General features: G+C 37.6%; 1 protein-coding gene across 1 annotated transcript in view; it reads left to right on the plus strand.

Moving 5' to 3' along the window:
* Positions 1–18,719, plus strand: part of LOC136262686 (uncharacterized) — a 28,261-nt gene extending 9,542 nt beyond the window's left edge. The window contains exons 3-4 of the mRNA XM_066057057.1: positions 3,377–4,075; positions 18,276–18,719. Of these exons, the coding sequence (XP_065913129.1) occupies positions 3,377–4,075; positions 18,276–18,622 (1,046 nt within the window). The 3' untranslated portion in view covers positions 18,623–18,719. The remainder of the gene's footprint in view (positions 1–3,376; positions 4,076–18,275) is intronic.
* Positions 18,720–19,774: the final 1,055 nt, after the last annotated feature.

A 19,774-nucleotide genomic window follows, 5' to 3' on the forward strand; every position in this document is an offset into this window, starting at 1 on the left:
ATTATAGTCGGGCTCAAATACACGCAGGGGCTCAAATATACACTGGGTACAGCTAGGGGACTGTCATAATAAACACCGGGGCTCATTTAAACACCGGGGTGCTAATGACATGCACTGAAATAAATGCCGGGGTTCTAAACTCTTGTCAGCTGCTAACTATACAGTAATGTCTCATCACCGCCATAGCATATTTATCGTGGTCATTTTCATCTTTCCGCCTGAATTCCAATGTTTCACCCAGCACTGAGGAGTCCAAATAGTTTTATGTACGTGATGGGCTATGGATTTCGTATTTCGTAGGTACTTGTACTGGCACCTGTCATTCTCAACGAGTGGCTAGTAAATAAATGCCCAGGCTTCTATATGGTCATATACGGTACATGTATTAACATGTTGGTTACCCTTGAGTCAAATCAACAGCAAAGTGAACCTGCAAGAAGCAAATTTGCTTGAGAATGGATGTTATCAATGCAATATGCATTTTAAAATAGGTCATGGACATGAAGGAAGTCATAGGAAGAAAATCTATGTAGTTTTTATTATTTTTAAATGCCCAACAGATTCTCCTGTAGATTAGTGAAATAATAATAATAATGATAATATGTCAAAATTATCAAGTGGGATTTACCACATAATACGTACATACAAAGTCAAGCATTCTTCCAGGACAAAAAGATTTCTGACCATCAGAAAAAGCTCGTGTCAGGGTTCCCAATTGTAGGTGATAGGCATGGTTGCCTTGAGGATCAGCGAAGGGTGCATGTTCTTATGATGACTTAGACAACTATGCACTGATAACAATGTAAAGTTTTGAATGCCAAGTTGTAGGCATTGCTGAGTCACTGCAGTTGACTTGCTGACTCTTAAAAGAGAAGAGTATGTTCTTTCCCTCGATAATAATACTACTTATTATGGTTTCCATAAAGACAAAAGACTGTAGAATGAAACCTTAGACCCCACCCAGATGCTACCCTGCCAATGGCCAAGGAGGATATTTCAACAGCAGTTTCAGAGAATATTAGGGTTCCACAGCCTGCAAAAGTAGAATAGCATACGTATCAAGCAGAGAAAAAGCAAAAGAAAAAAATGGAGTGTGGAGAACACAACAGTCTGCCTCCCAGCATATATTGGCCAAGGAAGTACCCCATTGTGAGTTATAAATTACAGTGTCTTGGCTCCCGTAGACCCCGAAAAATCTTGGCTCCCGTAGACCCCTAAAGAAGACAAAAAATGAAGGAAAAACTTTGGCTACTTGTATTTCATGAATGGTTAGAACGAAATCAATTCAATTTGCAGTATGGCCTACCCTACCTCGTGGTGAGCTATTATAACACAAAAAAATGGTGTGCTATGGTGAAGGGACCATGGAGCTATGCATGTGTAAAAAATTAAATCACTTTTTCTTTCTGTCAATGTACTCAGGGTGTGGTGTTCCAGCTTTCTTGACCATACAACACACCAGTATACTACGTATGTGTTTTGAAATTAAAAACTTTTTGGAAGAGTTTGGAGTGCTGAGCTGGCATGAAGAAAAAGTGAAACTTCTTTCAGGTGGCAGGAAAGCCCAAACCCCTACAAGTACAATAATGAAACTAGTAATAGTGCACCAATACAGGATTTTACCAATATACCGAATGCCAATAAAATGTAGCAGATATAAGGGCTGATACTGATAGCTGATATCAATACTTTACAATGCATTTATATCTGTACATAATTATTGTTTTTGTCCACATCATTGTTAAGTATTAAATTAATGAATAATTGTTTCATTAACAATAAAAAAATGTTGTTAATGGAGGTGATGTACATTGAAGTTATTCAGGTTCTTAGCAAACAGTATCATCACTACATTCTCTTAGCCTCCTCCTCTTCTCATCACAAACATCCCCAGAGACAGCAATTAGTATTAAAAGGGGTTGCTAACCGTCTGGCATGGAAACGCAATTAGCAGCTCACATGAGTGTTGTATATATATGGCTTTAAATAGAAATTATTGATTGGTAGAATAACTGACAGATGTTTTAGTAGTAAACCGGCTTACCTAACCCTGATTGGAATTTAAGCTATGCTAGTAGTGAGTACAGATAGTGAATTTATAGTTTGTTAACATAAGTTTATTATTATATAAATGTATGATCGATATGTGCATATTTATAAGCCATGTCCAGGCTGTTGTGAAAATCTCTGGTGGATCTTCTTAATGTACATAGCTGCCTGTTTAAAGAATCAATATACATGGGTGAAAGGTCAACTATATATCATGTGATCATCATTGTTTGCATCAGTAGGCATTTATCCAATATCAACATAGGCAAATACTGGTCAATAAACTCTTAACCGATAAGTCGATTACTTTATCAGTGCACCCCTAGAAGCTAGGGAGATCACCTACACCTGAAAATATGTTAGTGGACTTGAAGATATGTAACCAAATTTTGGAAAACCGTCGATATACGCACAATAGTACCTTTGTAATAAAATGCATTTAAAAACTATGGGTAAAAAATGCAAGCTCCAGAAAAGAATTATGCAAGATTTTAACGCCTCAATGGTGGGCGAATCAAGCCTCCAATGGATAAATCCTGGGCATCATCGTGTTCACCTGTTCATAGGGAGTACAAAAATCTTTGTTTCATCTCCATACACAAAAGGATTTCAAAGTTACAGACACTTGTTTACGTTGCGGTGACAAAATAATTTACCGAAAATCGTTTTTCAGTGAATTTTCCTTCCTTCTCGAACACAGAAGCATGCCTGGAGCAACAACTATACCTTGGTGGATGCACAAATTCATGGCAAACACAATGAGCTAAGATTCAATTCCGTATGCCGTTGTATTAGTAGGTTATGACGGTTTATGTAAACGCCTGTAGATTCCTTTCTCGATAGCTTCTGTACATATCAATTTATTTGCTCATCCAGCTGTCTAGTGCTGTATTTCCAATGCTGCTTAACTTACAAAGCTGAAACTTAGCTAGTCCATTCCTCTGTCCTGGTAGAAAACAAAGAACAAATAAAATGCATTTTGAAAATTGTGTGGGTATCGACGGTTTTCTAAAATTAGGTCACATACAGGTATGCTATTGAACTTTAATCCCTGCAAAGAAAAAAATGAATCTTTAGCTGCCTATATCTTTGGAATAGCTGCCCTATTACCTGGTGGTCAACTTTTAAATAATTTAAAAATAGAGAACACAAAAATAGAGAAGAAACCATGTAGGTATACATACATGAAAATAACATTTTCTTCCTGTTCATATACCCACGATGTAACATTCCAGCTATATCTTGGTGGCATGAAACACCATCATCTATTTACATACGTAGGTATGTACAGTATGTATGTATTACTTTCTGGCAATGTCCTCTCCAGTGGCAGTACAACACAATGTGCTTGAGGGATTGGATATTATTAATTGTAGAATTGACACTGCCTTTACTCGTATCAGTTGTAAATTATTGGATTTATTAGAGGGCAAAATAAATGTGGACAGGATATGTTTTGCTTGTTTTACAAATGCAAATACTGACTTGGGTATTGGATATCCTGAAGATCTTAAGCAAAAATTGAATGAATCAAGATCAGTAACTGCATTCTTCAGAATATTAAGTAACTATCCCACCCACTGGAGCTGGATTAACATTCAAGTTATGGAAAAAATAGCATCTTTGAATGATCAAGCCATAAAACTAGTTGAACATTACAAGACTGTAATGTATAGTAAAAAACTTGTAGATATATTATCTGAAGTGAAACTTCCTGATTTTAAAATAGATGAAGCATTTTACTCAGAAATTAAAGAAAAATGGAATAAACCACTCAGTGATATCACCTTCAAAGACATTCAAGATCATAAATTGTGTGTTGGAGAAATTTTTGGTGTAAACAGATCAGCCATTGTACTCATTCAAATTGCTAAAGGATGTGTTGAGAATCACTGGTTGATCCCAAGAAGATTGCAACGTTATGCTTATGGTGAATACCACAAGAACATAAGTAAACTGGAAAATTTTGATATCATTTCAATTGAATTTATAGGCACTACTTTGCTGCAGGTAGCTTCTTCTCAAGGTATAGCTGTGTGTTTTATGTTTCAATTTGTAAATCCACAAGGTTATGCATGTCATTGGTACTAAACCATGGCCCTTAAACCACAGTATCCACTATGTAAGAGGAATATTACTCTGTAAGCTGTTATCTAACTATTATGAACTTTTACACAATTATGCATGCTATTTATGTTTTACTCTAATAATACATCACACACCCACGTGAGCATGAACAAAAATTCAAATTAATTTTCATTTTATGAATGAAGACTGTTTACAAACTGTATTGAAGATTAGCTTCTATAAATCATTTTTACCATGTCTATTACTGGAGGGTGTGTGGCCCATCACTGAAAGTGCTTAATGAGGGCTTGATTTAATGTGACAGGCATTTAGCAGTAGAAAAAAAGCAATGTATAGCTGGCCTTGTAAGTTACCAGGAATAGTTTTATCTTTTCAAGTTGAAAAGGCATACTTTCTTATAAAAATAAAGAGCAGCCTTGTAGCTTTGTCTATAGATAAGAAAGCATGATAGACAAATTATAAAAACAGTTCAGAGAATACTTCTGTAAAAGTACAGCCTTTAAAAAGCCAATTTTAAATTTAGGGTGTCTTTCTGTAACGGTCACCACCCTGTTTGCACTATCATATTCCTAATAAACGAAACACAGTAATTTATTGAGAGAAACTTGGTTCAGTTCAAATCTGCCACTCTCATTGGTTGATCTTCTTGAAGATCACTGGTTATGCGTTCCTCAATCCCAGATACTCTTGGATGCAGCGATACAAATTTTTCACCCAGGCTTTTTAAAGGCCGCACCCTTTTTATACAGCTTGGCTGTTTTGTGTGGATTTCACTTTTTTTTGTATTTTAAATATATACCCTAAAGCCAACCATAAACTGGCTTCAGGGCCGCCGAAAGGATTTAGTGGGCCCAGGACAAATTTAGAATGTGGGGCCCCTATAACCCATAAAGAAAAACAGACACAAGGACATTACAAGAACAAGCTTAGCTAAGTAGCTACTAGACTACAACTAAAAGCAAACTAGCTACTAACTGTAAGCTTATTAATAGTTTTAGCATGCAAACCAAGCTAGGTGGCATGCCCCCCAGGAAAATTTTGTTCTCTGCAATTGAATGTAAGAACAATTTTACAAGAGCTAGCTGACTACAACTAAAGGCAAACTGCTAACTACTAACTGATAAGCGTATTGACAGACGCGAAGCATGCCAAGCCAGGGGGTCTGGGGGAGTGTCCCCTGGAAATTTTGAAAATTAAGATTAAATATGAGAGTGATTTTAACAGTATAATTGTAATTTATTGGATAGTTGTAGTAGGGGAATTGCTAGCTATATTAGGGCACATGCTTTCTGCCAAATACATACCACCTAGGAAATTTTTGTACCCTATGCCAGACTGATTTTTATTTTTTTAAGTTACTATGACTGAATATTTGCCTGACTGCTGTGATAGGGTGACTGTTCTATTAGAGTATCTCAATCTTATGTATAAGTCACACTGTCTATGTAGGTACCTTATAAGTTATAGTTATATCCCGGTACGAGGGTGATATCATTGTTATTACACGAGTCCGAGGCGGAGCCGAGGACGAGTGTAATAACAATGATATCATCCGAGTATACGGGATATAACTGTTTTATATCCCAGTGCGCGGGAGTGCGCAGAAGTTTACGGATAGTAAATTAAGTTCCGGTTTGAGTTCCTGTCACTGCGCTCAAGATTTCGTCCGAATTGTGTGGAGATTCTACTTCATAGCCACAAGAGAGACCTTACATACTGCCTACAAACTGTAGTGAAGGGCGGTGTTATGAAGCAGCGGTTCCAGGTATGATTCGCCTTCGTCAGAAATTGGTATGGTGGTGTCGCGTGGTGTGCAAGAGAAAAATAAAGACCAACAAGTGGCTACCATAGTCCAAGATAGAACGATGAAGCTAGAGGAAGTTAGTTCTTCACCATAGTGACCGTTGGGAGTGATTGCTGGAACGAAAATCGTCACGGACTATTCAGTCTTGACATTTGTTAAACTAGCTATCACGGTATTGGTAACTTGTAGTGTTATTGTGTAAAGGATTAACAGTTTTCTTGTAAGATTTAGGTAGTTTTAAGTGCTGTATTGGTGTGTTTTGTATCAATATTTCCTTATTTGGCTCTTTGTTCCATTGGTAAACAATGCCATTCGCGGTTATTATGATGTCACGAAAGAGACTGAGTGGCTCCGCAACAGGGTGATAAGTTAGTTATCACTGGGTGATAACTAATATCTAATCAAAAACAGCCAAGTTGTAAAAAAAGGTGCGGCCCCCAAAAAGGCCATGGTGAAAAAAGATGTGAAATCCAAGGTGGCGGCCAAGAAATGGCTGTGATGGTAGGTTAATGGTTACATTTTAATAACGACAATTCAGGTGAATTTTGTGCCTCTTGGCCACCTTGGATTTCACATCTTTTTTCACCATGGCCTTTTTGGGGGCTGCACCTTTTTTTACAGCTTGGCTGTTTTTGATTAGATATCACTTCTTTTTGTATTTGTATACTGCAAAGCCGGCCTATGGCTGGCTTTGGGACTTTTTTAACCCATGTGTTTTTTTCTTTACCACAGGAAGAAGAAAAGAACTTAAAGAAGATTTGTAATACTTCAATTATTTTTTTTTTTATTAGTAATTATACAAATTATATACATATATTTATTACATGCCCATTATTCCCCACAGGATATTTTTTGCAGCTGATCTCTCTACTGGGTGACTTGAAATGTAGCTGAACTATATACAGGATGGTTTCTTTGTAGCTGAACTCTCTACAAGGTGACCTCTTCTAGCTGGTCTCTCTACAGGGTGAATTGTTTGCAGCTAAACTCTCTACATGGTGGTTTCTTTGTTGCTGAACTCTCTACAAGGTGACCTCTTCTAGCTGATCTCTCTACAGGGTGATTTGCTTCTAGCTGAACTCTCTACAGGTGATTTTTTGCAGCTAAACACTCTACACGGTGGTTTCTTTGTAGCTGAACTCTGTACATGATGGTTTCTTTGTAGCTGAACTCTTTACAAGGTGACTTCTTCTAGCTGATCTTTCTACCGGGTGATTTGTTTGCAGCTGAACTCTCTACATGGTGGTTTCTTTGTTGCTGAACTCTCTACAAGGTGAATTCTTTTACTTGATCTCTTTACAGGGTAATTTGTTTGTAACTGAACTCTGTACAAGGTGCCGTTTTTGTGGGTGATCTCACTGCAGGTTGATTTGTTTGTAGCTGAACTCACTAAAGGGTGATTTGCTTGTAGCTGAACTCCTTGCATTGTGTCTAGTTTCTAGCTGATCTCTCTACAGGGTGATTTGTTTGTAGCTGATCTCTTTACAAGTTGATTTGTGTGTAGCTGATCTCTCTGCAGGTTGATTAATTTGTAGCCGATCTCTCTACAGTGTAATTTGTTTGTAGCTGAACTGTCTATAAGGTGATTTGTTTGTAGCTGAACTCTCTGCAGGTTGATTTGTTTTAGCTGAACTCTCTACAGGGTGATTTACTTGTAGCTGAACTCCTTGAATTGTGTCTAGTTTCTAGCTGATCTCTCTACAGGGTGATTTGTTTGTAACTGATCTCTCTACAAGTTGATTTGTGTGCAGCTGATCTTTCTACAGGTTGATTTGTTTGTAGCCGATCTCTCTACAGGGTAATTTGTTTGTAGCTGAACTCTGTACAAGGTGCTATTTTGTAGGTGATCTCACTGCAGGTTGATTTGTTTGTAGCTGAACTCACTAAAGGGAAATTTGCCTGTAGCTGAACTCCTTACATTGTGTCTAGTTTCTAGCTGATGTCTCTACGGGGTGATTTTTTTATAGCTGATCTCTCTACAAGTTGATTTGTGTGTAGCTGATCTCTCTGCAGGTTGATTTGTTTGTAGCCGATCTCTCTACAGGGTAATTTGTTTGTAGCTGAACTCTCTATAAGGTGATTTGTTTGTAGCTGATCTCTCTGCAGGTTGATTTGTTTTAGCTGAACTCTCTACAGGCTGATTTACTTGTAGCTGAACTCGTTACATTGTGTCTAGTTTTTAGCTGATCTCTCTACAGGTTGATTTGTTTGTAGCCGATCTCTCTACAGGATAATTTGTTTGTAGCTGAACTCTCTATATGGTGATTTGTTTGCAGCTGAACTCTCTACATGGTGGTTACTTTGTTGCTGAACTCTCTACAGTGTGTTTTGCTTGTAACTGAACTCTCTGCAGGGTGATTTATTTCTAGCTTATCTCTCTACAGGTTGATTTGTGTGTAACTGGTCTCTCTACAAGCTGATGTGTTTGTAGCTGATCTCTCTGCAGGTTGATTTGTTTGCAGCTGATCTCTCTACAAGTTGATTTGTTTGTTGCTGATCACTCTAAAAGTTGATTTGTTTGTAGCTGAACTCTCTGCAAAGTGTTTTGTTTGTAGCTAACCTCTCTCCAGGGTGATTTGTTTCTCTCTACAGGGTGATTTTTTGTAGCTGACCTCTCTTCAGGGTGATTTGTTTCTAGCTGATTGCTCTACAGGTTGATTCGTTTGTAGATGAACTCTCTACAGGGTGATTTGCTTGTAGCTGAACTCCTTACATTGTGTCTAGTTTGTAGCTGATTTCTCTACAGGGTGATTTGTTTGTAGCTGATCTCTATACAAGTTGATTTGTGTGTAGCTGATCTCTCTGCAGGGTGATTTGTTTGTAGCCGATCTCTCTACAAGGTGATTTGTTTGTAGCCGATCTCTCTACAGGGTGATTTGTTTGTAGCTGATCTCTCTGCAGATTGATTTGTTTTAGCTGAACTCTCTACAGGGTGATTTGTTTCTAGCTTATCTCTCTACAGGTTGATTTGTGTGTAACTGATCTCTCTACAAGCTGATTTGTTTCTAGCTGATCTCTCTGCAGGTTGATTTGTTTCTAGATGATCTCTCTACAGGTTGATTTGTTTGTTGCTGATCGCTCTAAAGGTTGATTTGTTTGTAGCTGAACTCTCTGTAAAGTGTTTTGTTTGTAGTTGATCTCTCTACAAGATGATTTATTGTAGCTGACCTCTCTTCAGGCTGATTTGTTTCTAGCTGATATCTCTACGGGGTGATTTTTTGTACCTGACCTCTCTTCAGGTTGATTTGTTTCTAGATGATCGCTCTACAGGTTGGTTTGTTTGTAGCTGAACTCCTTACATTGCGTCTAGTTTTTAGCTGATCTCTCTACAGGGTGATTTGTTTGTAGCTGATCTCTCTACAAGTTGATTTGTGTGTAGCTGATCTCTCTGCAGGTTGATTTGTTTTAGCTGAACTCTCTACAGGGTGATTTGCTTGTAGCTGAACTCCTTACATTGTGTCTAGTTTCTAGCTGATCTCTCTACAGGGTAATTTGTTTGTAGCTGAACTCTCTATAAGGTGATTTGTTTGTAGCTGATCTCTCTGCAGGTTGATTTGTTTTAGCTGAACTCTCTACAGGTTGATTGTTTGTAGCTGAACTCCTTACATTGTGTCTAGTTTCTAGCTGATGTCTCTACGGGGTAATTTTTTTATAGCTGATCTCTCTACAAGTTGATTTGTGTGTAGCTGATCTCTCTGCAAGTTGATTTGTTTGTAGCCGATCTCTCTACAGGGTAATTTGTTTGTAGCTGAACTCTCTATAAGGTGATTTGTTTGTAGCTGATCTCTCTGCAGGTTGATTTGTTTTAGCTGAACTCTCTACAGGGTGATTGCTTGTAGCTGAACTCCTTACATTGTGTCTAGTTTCTAGCTGATGTCTCTACAGTGTGATTTTTTGTAGCTGAACTCTCTACAGGGTGATTTGTTTCTAGTTTATCTCTCTGCATGTAGATTTGAGTAGTGTTTTATTTGTAGCTGATCTCTCTACAGGGTAATTTGTTTGTAGCTGAACTCTCTCCACAGTGACTTGTGTGTAGCTGAATTCTGTGTAGCTGAATTCTCTAGAGAATGACTTAATTGTAGCTGAATTCTCTACAGGGTGCATGACTTGTTTATAGCTGAACTTTCTTCAGTGTGACTTGTAATGTTCTGAATCTCTATAGTGATATATTTGCTTAACTCTCCACATGGTGACTTGCTTCTTGCTGAACTGTCTATAAGATTAACTGTTTGCAGCTGAACTCCCTACAGAATAACTTGTGATGTAATAAAATTCTATAATGGAGTAAATAAATTAGCCGAATGCTCTATTAGGGTGACTGTTCTATTAGAGTATCTCGATCTCGCATTTGCTACACGGAGTTGGCTTTACAATCATAACTCAGTGGTTTGTAATCCGATTCTTCTGTACTACTGTAAGGACTTTCTATGAAGATTATTCCAGCTATACACCGATTTTCAGCTCATTGTTCTAAGCGGTTTGCCTAGTAGGCGTGAAAACTAATACTTTTTTATTCATAAAAATCGATCGCGTAATTGTGACACAGGTTGGGTTTTGTGTCATATCTCCGTGGTCTTTATCTCGATTCCTTTCAAACCACCAAAAGGCACTCCTACGATGGTTACTCCATCTACATAGCAATTTTCAACTCATTCCATGAAGCGGTTTACCCTGTAGGCGTGACAACAAATCGATCTTGTTTTACGCGAATAATCGATCATAACTCCTGAACCATTCATCGGATTTGTACCAAATGTGATGCTAGGATTCGCCGTTGGACTCCCTTTCTGTGTACCAAAGTTCATGGCGATCGGAGTACGCGTTTGTTTGTTATAGCAATTTTTGCAAGTGTGCGAAAAGACGAAGAAGAAAAAAAAACGAAACTTTGGCAGCTCGTATCTCGGAAATGGCTGGAGCGATTTCCTTCAAATTTGGAATGTAGACTCCCCTGGCTGGCGGGCAACTGTTTAGCAAATTTGGTTCCAATCGGATAAGTGATCACTGAGATACAAAGGTGTGAAAATGACGTTTTCGTTCTTCCTGTCAATATACTCACGGGTGTGGCGCGCCGGCTTCTTGGGCCGCACGACACACTACCGTGTGTCTTGATATCGTACAGTAGCAGCGCCGCTCTGTCTAGCTGTATGGTAGTTATAACCCAGCGCGGCGCTGTGATACTCCCACGCACTGGGGTTTAAGATATATGTGACCGGGCCTGCGAAAACCGGGCATGTGGGCACAAACTACACCCTGTCACACTACAGGTCATATCTCAGTACTGGAACAGAATATTTACATTCTGTAAATTGCATCATACTGCCAATTAAATGCTGATAGAGTGCTAAAATTTGTATTGCCATAGCGTAGTTGTATAAAAAGTTATGAGTGATGGAAGTGTGAAAAAGTAGGCAAAAAACGTGTGCCCACATGCCCTATTTTCGCAGGCCCAGTCACATATTATGAGTAATGGTTTGCTGCCACTGCCGCATTGGATTGCTGTGGATCTCATTGAGCAGAGCTTGGATGGTATCTCTTATACTGTAGGCTTCTTATGTATCTTCAAGTCTACAGGGAAGATTTACCCTGTTGTATGTTCGTTTTATTGTAGTCATGTGTGGATAAGTAGCTATGGCACAGCTACTACTGTATGAGGCCCCTGGAGGCCACTTTGGGGCCCCTTACAAAGTGAGGCCCAGGGAAAAATTCCCCAGTTCACTCCCGTCGGCAATCCTGATTGGTTTTGAGGTTTGTTTTTACACAAATCATTGTTCTGTTTATCTACTATCTACTTAGGCAACTGTACCCTCTGGCAAAGTTTCAGCTTCATATGCCAATAACTTTGGGAGTAACAGCCCTACAAAGTAGCAACAACAGAAAAATTGATTTGTACAGCAAGTATAGGGAATATAAAATACAGGCGCTTACAAAAATGGTTGTAACTTATCAACGGATTGAGGTACAGAGCTAAAATGTTCACCATCGTGTTTGCCATGAACAAGGGAATCATTTACTGGGTAAATTTGTCCTTTTATCACCTTTCTTCACTGCATACAAAGGCAAAATTCATGAAGAAAAATCAATCGCATACAATCACTTCGACGTGACGTAAACAAACGCTCATACCTTATGTATCCTTGGGTCTACTGCAACGAAACAAAGCTTTTCCAGCTCCTCTTGTGCAGGCGAATAAGGTGATGTCCAGGATTTTATTGTTAGTCCCTTCGTTCACTAAGAAAGAAGCATTCAAAAAATTTACGGATTTTTTTCAATAATATGCAAGTGTTTCACCTAATGTATTCAATGCTTTATACTGTAAATTTAGGCTTGTGCAATTATGTCCTGTTTTCGCAGATCAGGTCACATATTGACAGGAAGAAAGAAACGCAATTTTCACACATTTGTAGCTCCGTGATCCTTCATCCGATTTGAACCAGTTTTACTGCAGAGGTGACCGCCATGTAGGCGACCCCAAATACTAAATTTGAAGGAAATCGCCCCAGCTGTTTCCGAGATATGAGTAGCCTAAATTTCCCTTATTCTTTGTCTTTTTGCACACTTTGAAAAATTGCTAAAAAACACAAATGCGTTAACTGATCACCTTGAAACTTGACACACTCAAAAGGAGTCTAAGGGTAAATCCTAGTGCCAAGCTTGGTGCAAATTCAATAAAGAGTTCATGAAGTATGACTGATTATTTGCATAAAACGAGATTAATTTGTTGTCGCACCTACATAGTAAACCAAGAAGGGGAATCACTTGAAAATTTGTGTGTACATGGACTGATTATCGTAGCAGTGCCTTTTGGTGGTTAGAGCGGCTGCATACTTACAGCTACAAAGCTATAAAGCAAAAACCAAAACAAGTGTAAAATCGCGGGATCGAGATACTCTAATAGAGCAGTCACTGTGGTGTAAACGAAAAGGTGCATAAAAAAGTCAAATATATATATATAAACTTACTAGAGTTCAAACCAAGGACCTCCATACCTAACACCTGCATCCTTAACCACTGAACCACTGCTATCTTGGCTAATCACTCCACTTAATTTCTACCGTATAAATGAAAATTCTACTCAATAAATAAAACTCAGATCTACCAATTAAAAATCTAGATTGTTCTAGAACATTCTATGTGTGTTCTATTAGATGATTTCAATGAAACGCTCTATTAGAGCATTAGTGCCATACTATTGTTGTATCACTTTGAGGCTCAGTCTAGTAGCTATTTCATCAAATCAGAGCCATTTCCATATCAATCAGTATATTGGTAGTATTAACTTAGTCTCGCTTCCAGATGATCTGTGAACAGCCTAGTATGACTGACTCGTGCCAATCATTGTCATAATCATCAGAATAAGTACTATACTAGCAAAACTTGTGATACAACAGGCTGGAAATCGTATCCCAGAAAAAAGGTGCAGGATTTGCTTTGTTTAAATTAAAGTTGAGCAACTGCATCTTTTCACGGTTACATGAAAAATCGAGATACTCTAATAGAGCAGTCACTGCAAAATTAAATATTCTACAATCATACATTCCTTCACTTTCATATAAATCACTATAGTGGAAATAAATACATATCATACAACTTTATATTATGGCCATCATACCTGCATGAACAAGCAATAATGTTTGTGGTAGCTAGCATGTGTCCGAGGACACCCTTGTCTAAATTGTTTGTTTTTTCATCATCAATAATACTGATGGTTTTCTCTCTTTGTTGGTAGCTGTCTGGGATGAGTAGGTAATTTTATCTATCACTTGTATGATCATTGTTGTTCCTGTAGCAGTTATGATCTGTAGATAAGAAGAAACAGTAAGCCTCAAAGCCTTGATTTTAAAAGTGCAAAAAAGAAGTGAAATCCACTCAGAACCAGCCAAGTACTAAAAAAGAGTGCAGCCTTCAATAAAGCCTGGGTGAAAAAGTTGTGAAATCAAAAGTGGTGGCCAAGAAATGGCTGCAATGCTGTTAATGCTATTAAATTTTAACAATGCTGTGTTTTCATCCAGGCTTTATTAGGCGTGAGCCTATTATGCTCAAAAATTTTCCTATTATTCTTTCCAAAAATTTCTCCTATTATTCTTTTTTTTAATTCTTGTATCTAGCCTATTGTTCCACAATATTTTAGTTTCTGTGACTCATCTCTTAGTTATCAAGATGCTGCTATATGTAGTTTAGCCAGAGTTAATAGCCAAAAATGAAGCATTTTTCTAACCATAAATGGTTACAACAGACTTAGAATATCTGCTGTTATTAGTGCATTAAAGCTATAGCTACATGCTAAGTTAGGTAGACAATAATGAAATCAATATGTTCAAAGGCTTGAAGAAGATACACTGGTATAAGATGCACAAGTTTCCGAACAGCATTTACATCCCTGATGCTGGCTGCAGATTGTTAACATGAAATGATCTGACTGCTCTATTAGAGTATTTGAGCGTTCTATTAGAGTGTATCGATCTTTTAGAGATTTTTCAGCCAGCACTTGTATAATAATTAGAGGTGTACCAATAATCGGATCGGCTATAATATCGCCACCAAATGGTAATTTTTACCAATATCGGTATCGGTACAGAACAGCAGGAGGACCGATATCGCTACCGATATTTATACACTAGCAATAGTTTGTACATAAACGGATTGTGCATTGGTTTTCTACATTATTCATGTAGCTCTTTAGTGCCAGTGGCTTATTATTCACTTTGAAACAAGCGCTACGCTACGAGAAGCCATATAAATACACACGATTCTACTGTCTGTTGCTGGAAAGCTTATCACAGTCTTTATAAAAGAAGCAGTTATAGAGTACCTTGTAATAAAAATAAGGGTCACAGGATAACCAAGGAAACTTGCTGTACCAGCTTTCTCACAAACCATTAGAATGCAGAGTAATGCAGAAATATCCGTATAAGGCTTCATGGGAGTATACATAAAAATGTTTGTGGGTGCCTAATTGTCTGGATTGCACAATAGAAACCCAAGCTGTATACCACCACAGGCAGAGTATAGCAATGAATACATGCACATGTTGTTGTAGGGTAGGTAAATGTATACACTTTTAACTATAATGCAAATATTGGATCAATTATCGGTTATCGGCTTCTTTTGGTGACATCAATATCGGATATCGGTACATGCAAAAAAACCACATCGGTACACCTCTAATAATAATGCCAGTTATATAACATTCTTAGTAATGTAACTCTTTTTTCTAGCTAATCAAGAATAGACACACCCCTTACTTCCACCGATTATTCCCGTGAACATCCGATCATTCTAAAATTATGCCTGCTATTATTCCGGAATTATTCTCACAAAATTGGTGACCTATTATTCTGAAAATTATGCCAGCATAATAGGCACAGGCCTAGGCTCTATTGAAGGCCACACTCTCTTTTACAGCTTGGCTGTTTTTGAGTGGATATCAAGACTCACAGTAGTGAGTCGTGAGGCCAAGAAGCACAAAGCGTGCGCCCACAATAATAAACACGCTACCACTACTGTGAGTCATTTACATGAGGAATCGATTATGCAATCTTTTAAAATCCGCATGGCGAAATGTCAGCCTTACTAAAAGATTCCGCTTCGAAACCAGGGGCATGTAACCTTTGTATAATGAGTAACTACCACACGAAAAGTCAGGCGAATTGTTGGAGTAGTCTGTTCTATCACCCACCATTTACAATGCAATAATTGAATTATTTATTCAAATGTGCATCGTTCTTTTTTTCGTTTTCTTCGTCATCGCATCCCATTGGAGCGGTTTTCTTTCAATCATGAAGTCGTATTGTACTGTAAAAAGGTTGCAGCTATCAGGGGCTTTTTACACAATGTATCTGTACATTTAATTTCGCTAAAAATTTTTCGTTAGTTTATGAAATCACTTTTGTGCTCTTTGAAGATTCAAACTTGCCGTCATGACGTCGAGGTGTGAGGCGCCCGCCTCAATTCCCAAACCCAAACAGTGTGGAAGTGGGCAAGGGCATTAGCCATAGCGAGCTGGCTGATTTGATAGACATTGTGTTGTCAACTCTTGGTTTAATTGTGAGTCCAGTCACTGATCTGTTTTAAATTCGCCACGGTATGCCTTCACTGACTCGTTATAGCATCACTCCGGCCCATGCAGGGCCGTACATAGCTATAATCAGCTGTTTCATACCTGCTGTATTGATATAGTTGAAGTAACTTACTGCTACATTACCCGTGCACGTCTTTAATCCTGCCCCAGCCGTTCAGTGCCTGTGAAACTTCTATGATGATAGTGTTTATCTCACTTTTCATCCATTGCAAGCCTGCTATTGATATAAGTATGATTGTGAGCACCATATTTCACCATGGTATCTGTAACCAGGAGCACATCAAATCCTATAGACAAGGGAGTGTGTAACTCTTCACACTACCAATACTACGGGACATGGTGTCCAGTGTTACTAAAGTATATAAATGGTTACATCATTCTTACTCACAACAGGGATACACTGAATGGGCTGCTACTCCATCATCTTGTGTGAAGATAGTAAAGCTGCTTCGATAGGAAGATCATCAAGTCAATGATAAAGCTTGGAATAGTCAAGCAGAGTAATTTTGCATGATTATTGACTGTAGAAACACTGGCCTGCTAAGCCTGTGCCACTATTCCTCCATCATGTAATTAAACTTCATTTCCATAGGTTCGCTTTGTCACAGCGGATTGGAACATGCATCTCCCCACATAATATTCTAATTAGGAAATTTTAAAAGTTACTTACTATAGTACATGGCAGCCATGTTTGAATTTCACTCTTTACTAAGTTACATGCTCCCTTGTCCATAGAATTTTATGCGCTCCTACTGTATCACAAGCACGTCACCACGGGTGGTTGTAGGGGTGGTGGGCAAGTGACTGATGAACAGGAAATGGTCGAGTGGGTCATATGGTGTCTCCAACCTTAATATTGGGCTCTCGAGGCCACCTGCACCACTGAAAATGAAAGAAACTTATGTAGAAAACATTTGGGCAACTATTCAAGGCTATTCATGTCTCCATCCTTGTGTTTCAGTGGCTAGTGGCATCAGAGCATTCCCAGTAGCTGGCACATGTCTCTAGAAATCTACTCATAAAAAGCAGCCTGAGCAAATCAGTGACATGGCTATGGTGCAAATGTGCAGTTTATTGGTGTGGCTATCCATTCATGGTGAAAAGTGAACTTCACTGGTGTGTGCATAATGATTATAAAAAATTTATTCATATATGATTACAACAGACAGTAAGCTTGAGCCAACAATTATGCTTTAAAAATATTCTCTTAACTGCACTTTTGAACAATGCTCAAAATTATGCTTTACAGTCAGATTATTATGCCCAAGAGCTGACTATTGTATTAGAGTATTTGTTTTGATTGCTGTGTTAGAGTAAGTGGAGAGCACCTTGATTTTATTTCTACAAGTGCAATATAAGAACAAGTTGATGTTGTGCTACAGTACTTCTAAAAACCAGGTGCCATGCAGCAAACAAACCTAATTAGAATTAATTAACAGTGTACTAAACTAATATTTATATTGGGTTTTGCTTTGTTGCTACATACACAATTGAATCATAGTAATTTGTATTTCATAATATTATTGATGAAATGTTTCGTGATTCTGTAATTTTGTTGCTAAGCACTGCTAAGGAGGTGTACCTCAAACAAACCAATTTAACCCACTAATAATGCACAAAAGTATCTTCTTAACTGTTTTATAGTTTGTCCATAACATTATTTTACGCAAATTCTTCAGGCAAAGCCTTAAAGCTGCTTTTCATTTTCATTTGCATATGTACGGCTTTTCAACTTGAAGGACTCATGTGGGTGCGGAAAGACAAAAAAATATACAAACATTACTTCTTATAAATATTCAAACATTACTTCTTAACGACCAACATTAAATGCCACAAGCCTCTTACTGCATGATGCAAACTGAAGTATGGCTGTGATGATTAAGAGTTTCAATTCTGGCTTTGAGTTCTCACCATTGTTATTGGATACAAATCTTTGTCGATAAAAGATTAATTTTATGTAACAATCTAGCATGGGTACAGTGTTTCAATCTAATAGCTGTGGATAACAAAGCATAAATCTACAGTAGCATTATTTTTAGAGTTGTTTCTCTGACAATGACCAAGGATAATTTTTGAACCATAGTAAATTCAACCTAGACTATGTACATACCAACAAAGAGCCCAGTTACATATAACTATTCTTTGTTCTGAGGTTGTTATACTGTATGAGAAAGATGCATCTTGCAATTGTTGTGCATTCATTCACTTTACACACTGTAATCTACTATATGAAAGTTGCATTAAATCTACCTACAGGAGAAGAAGAGACAGACCATTTACCTGCACATGTGTCACAGCTTCTTCGGTGCGATGATATGGAATTAAGAGAATTAATACAAACACACCATCCCTCTCTCAATAAGTTTATAAACTTCACCTGCCTTATACCATTCTTCAATCAATACAAAATATTCACAAATGATGAAATGTACGATTTTCAAAGTGACAAATCTGATCAGGAAAAAACAATTTCACTTATTAATTATCTGCAGAAAAAGGATGCAAATGGAGTTCAAAACTTTATAAGATCATTGCATGGAGCTAAGGAACATTCTGGACATCTTGTGATATTAAAAGAAGTGAGTTCAAAACTTACAGTGTAGTACATAATTATAATACATCAGTGTATTTTTAACATGGAAGTTTACATGGTGATGTAACAAATACAGTACTATAATGCGCAGTTGTGAAGATACTGTAAAAGGTATCATCAAGATAAATCAGAATTTAGCATTAATGCTATGTACATATATGCTATGTGGGTCAGCAGCTACGAATTCCTGTGAATTTATTACTCAGACTTGGAGTCATTTATGATAGGAAACTTAATAACATGAATTCTTAGGAACCACTGGGAATTATTCAACATCTATTATCATACTGTACAAAATTCACCTCCCATTAGGAAGCGATGATTATGCCGACAAAATTTTTGGAATAAAAGGTACAGTGTATGTATGAAAATGCTACAAATTTCCATCAAACAACAGAGCACTCAAAAAAGTTGCACACTTATCATACTACACTAATAAAACAATCAGATAAAATGATGAGACATTTATTATAATAATAAACATTGGTAACAGTAACCAGCCTAAAGAATCTGCATGAATACAATTATACAAAAGCAGTCAAACTGTGAAAATCGAGATGGTGTCCAAAGATGACTGTGATAATGCAGTATTATGTTCATAGTGAAAGTGTTAACAATGAAAATTCTGGTGAATTTGTAGTTCAAGTTTTAATACTGTGTACTTAATTTACTTCTTATTGTTTTATGATAATTGGTCATTATCCACAATCCAGTTTGTTTCAATAGTACACTTTTAAGGAAAATAAGCTTGATTAGGGATCATAGAAAAAGTAGGAAAACAAGGTAGGCCACCTATACCTGTAGATATACTAGTGGATGTTTAATCCTTGATTCAATCTATACCGTGATCCCTAATTGAACTTAAAATTTTTAATTTTTCCTTGTACTTGTTAGTTTACTTTTTGTAACATTGTTGTAGCTGGTGAATCCACACATACCGCATTACAAAAAAAAAGGATGGAATTTTTTGACTTAATGTGCTTTCCAACTATGAACTACTAGCTTGAAAGTGAAGTGGCCATTACACTTTTCTTTCAGCTATGTTCAGCCCATTACACAGTGCTACAAATACAGAACAGTAGGATAAGTGCCTCTGCAATCAATCCAGTCACACGAAAAACATGGACAATTCACTCGCCCCAACTACTAAAAAGTAAAATGG

The sequence above is a fragment of the Dysidea avara genome, chromosome 1 (assembly GCF_963678975.1).
Source record: "Dysidea avara chromosome 1, odDysAvar1.4, whole genome shotgun sequence".
Classification (NCBI taxonomy): Eukaryota; Metazoa; Porifera; class Demospongiae; order Dictyoceratida; family Dysideidae; genus Dysidea; species Dysidea avara.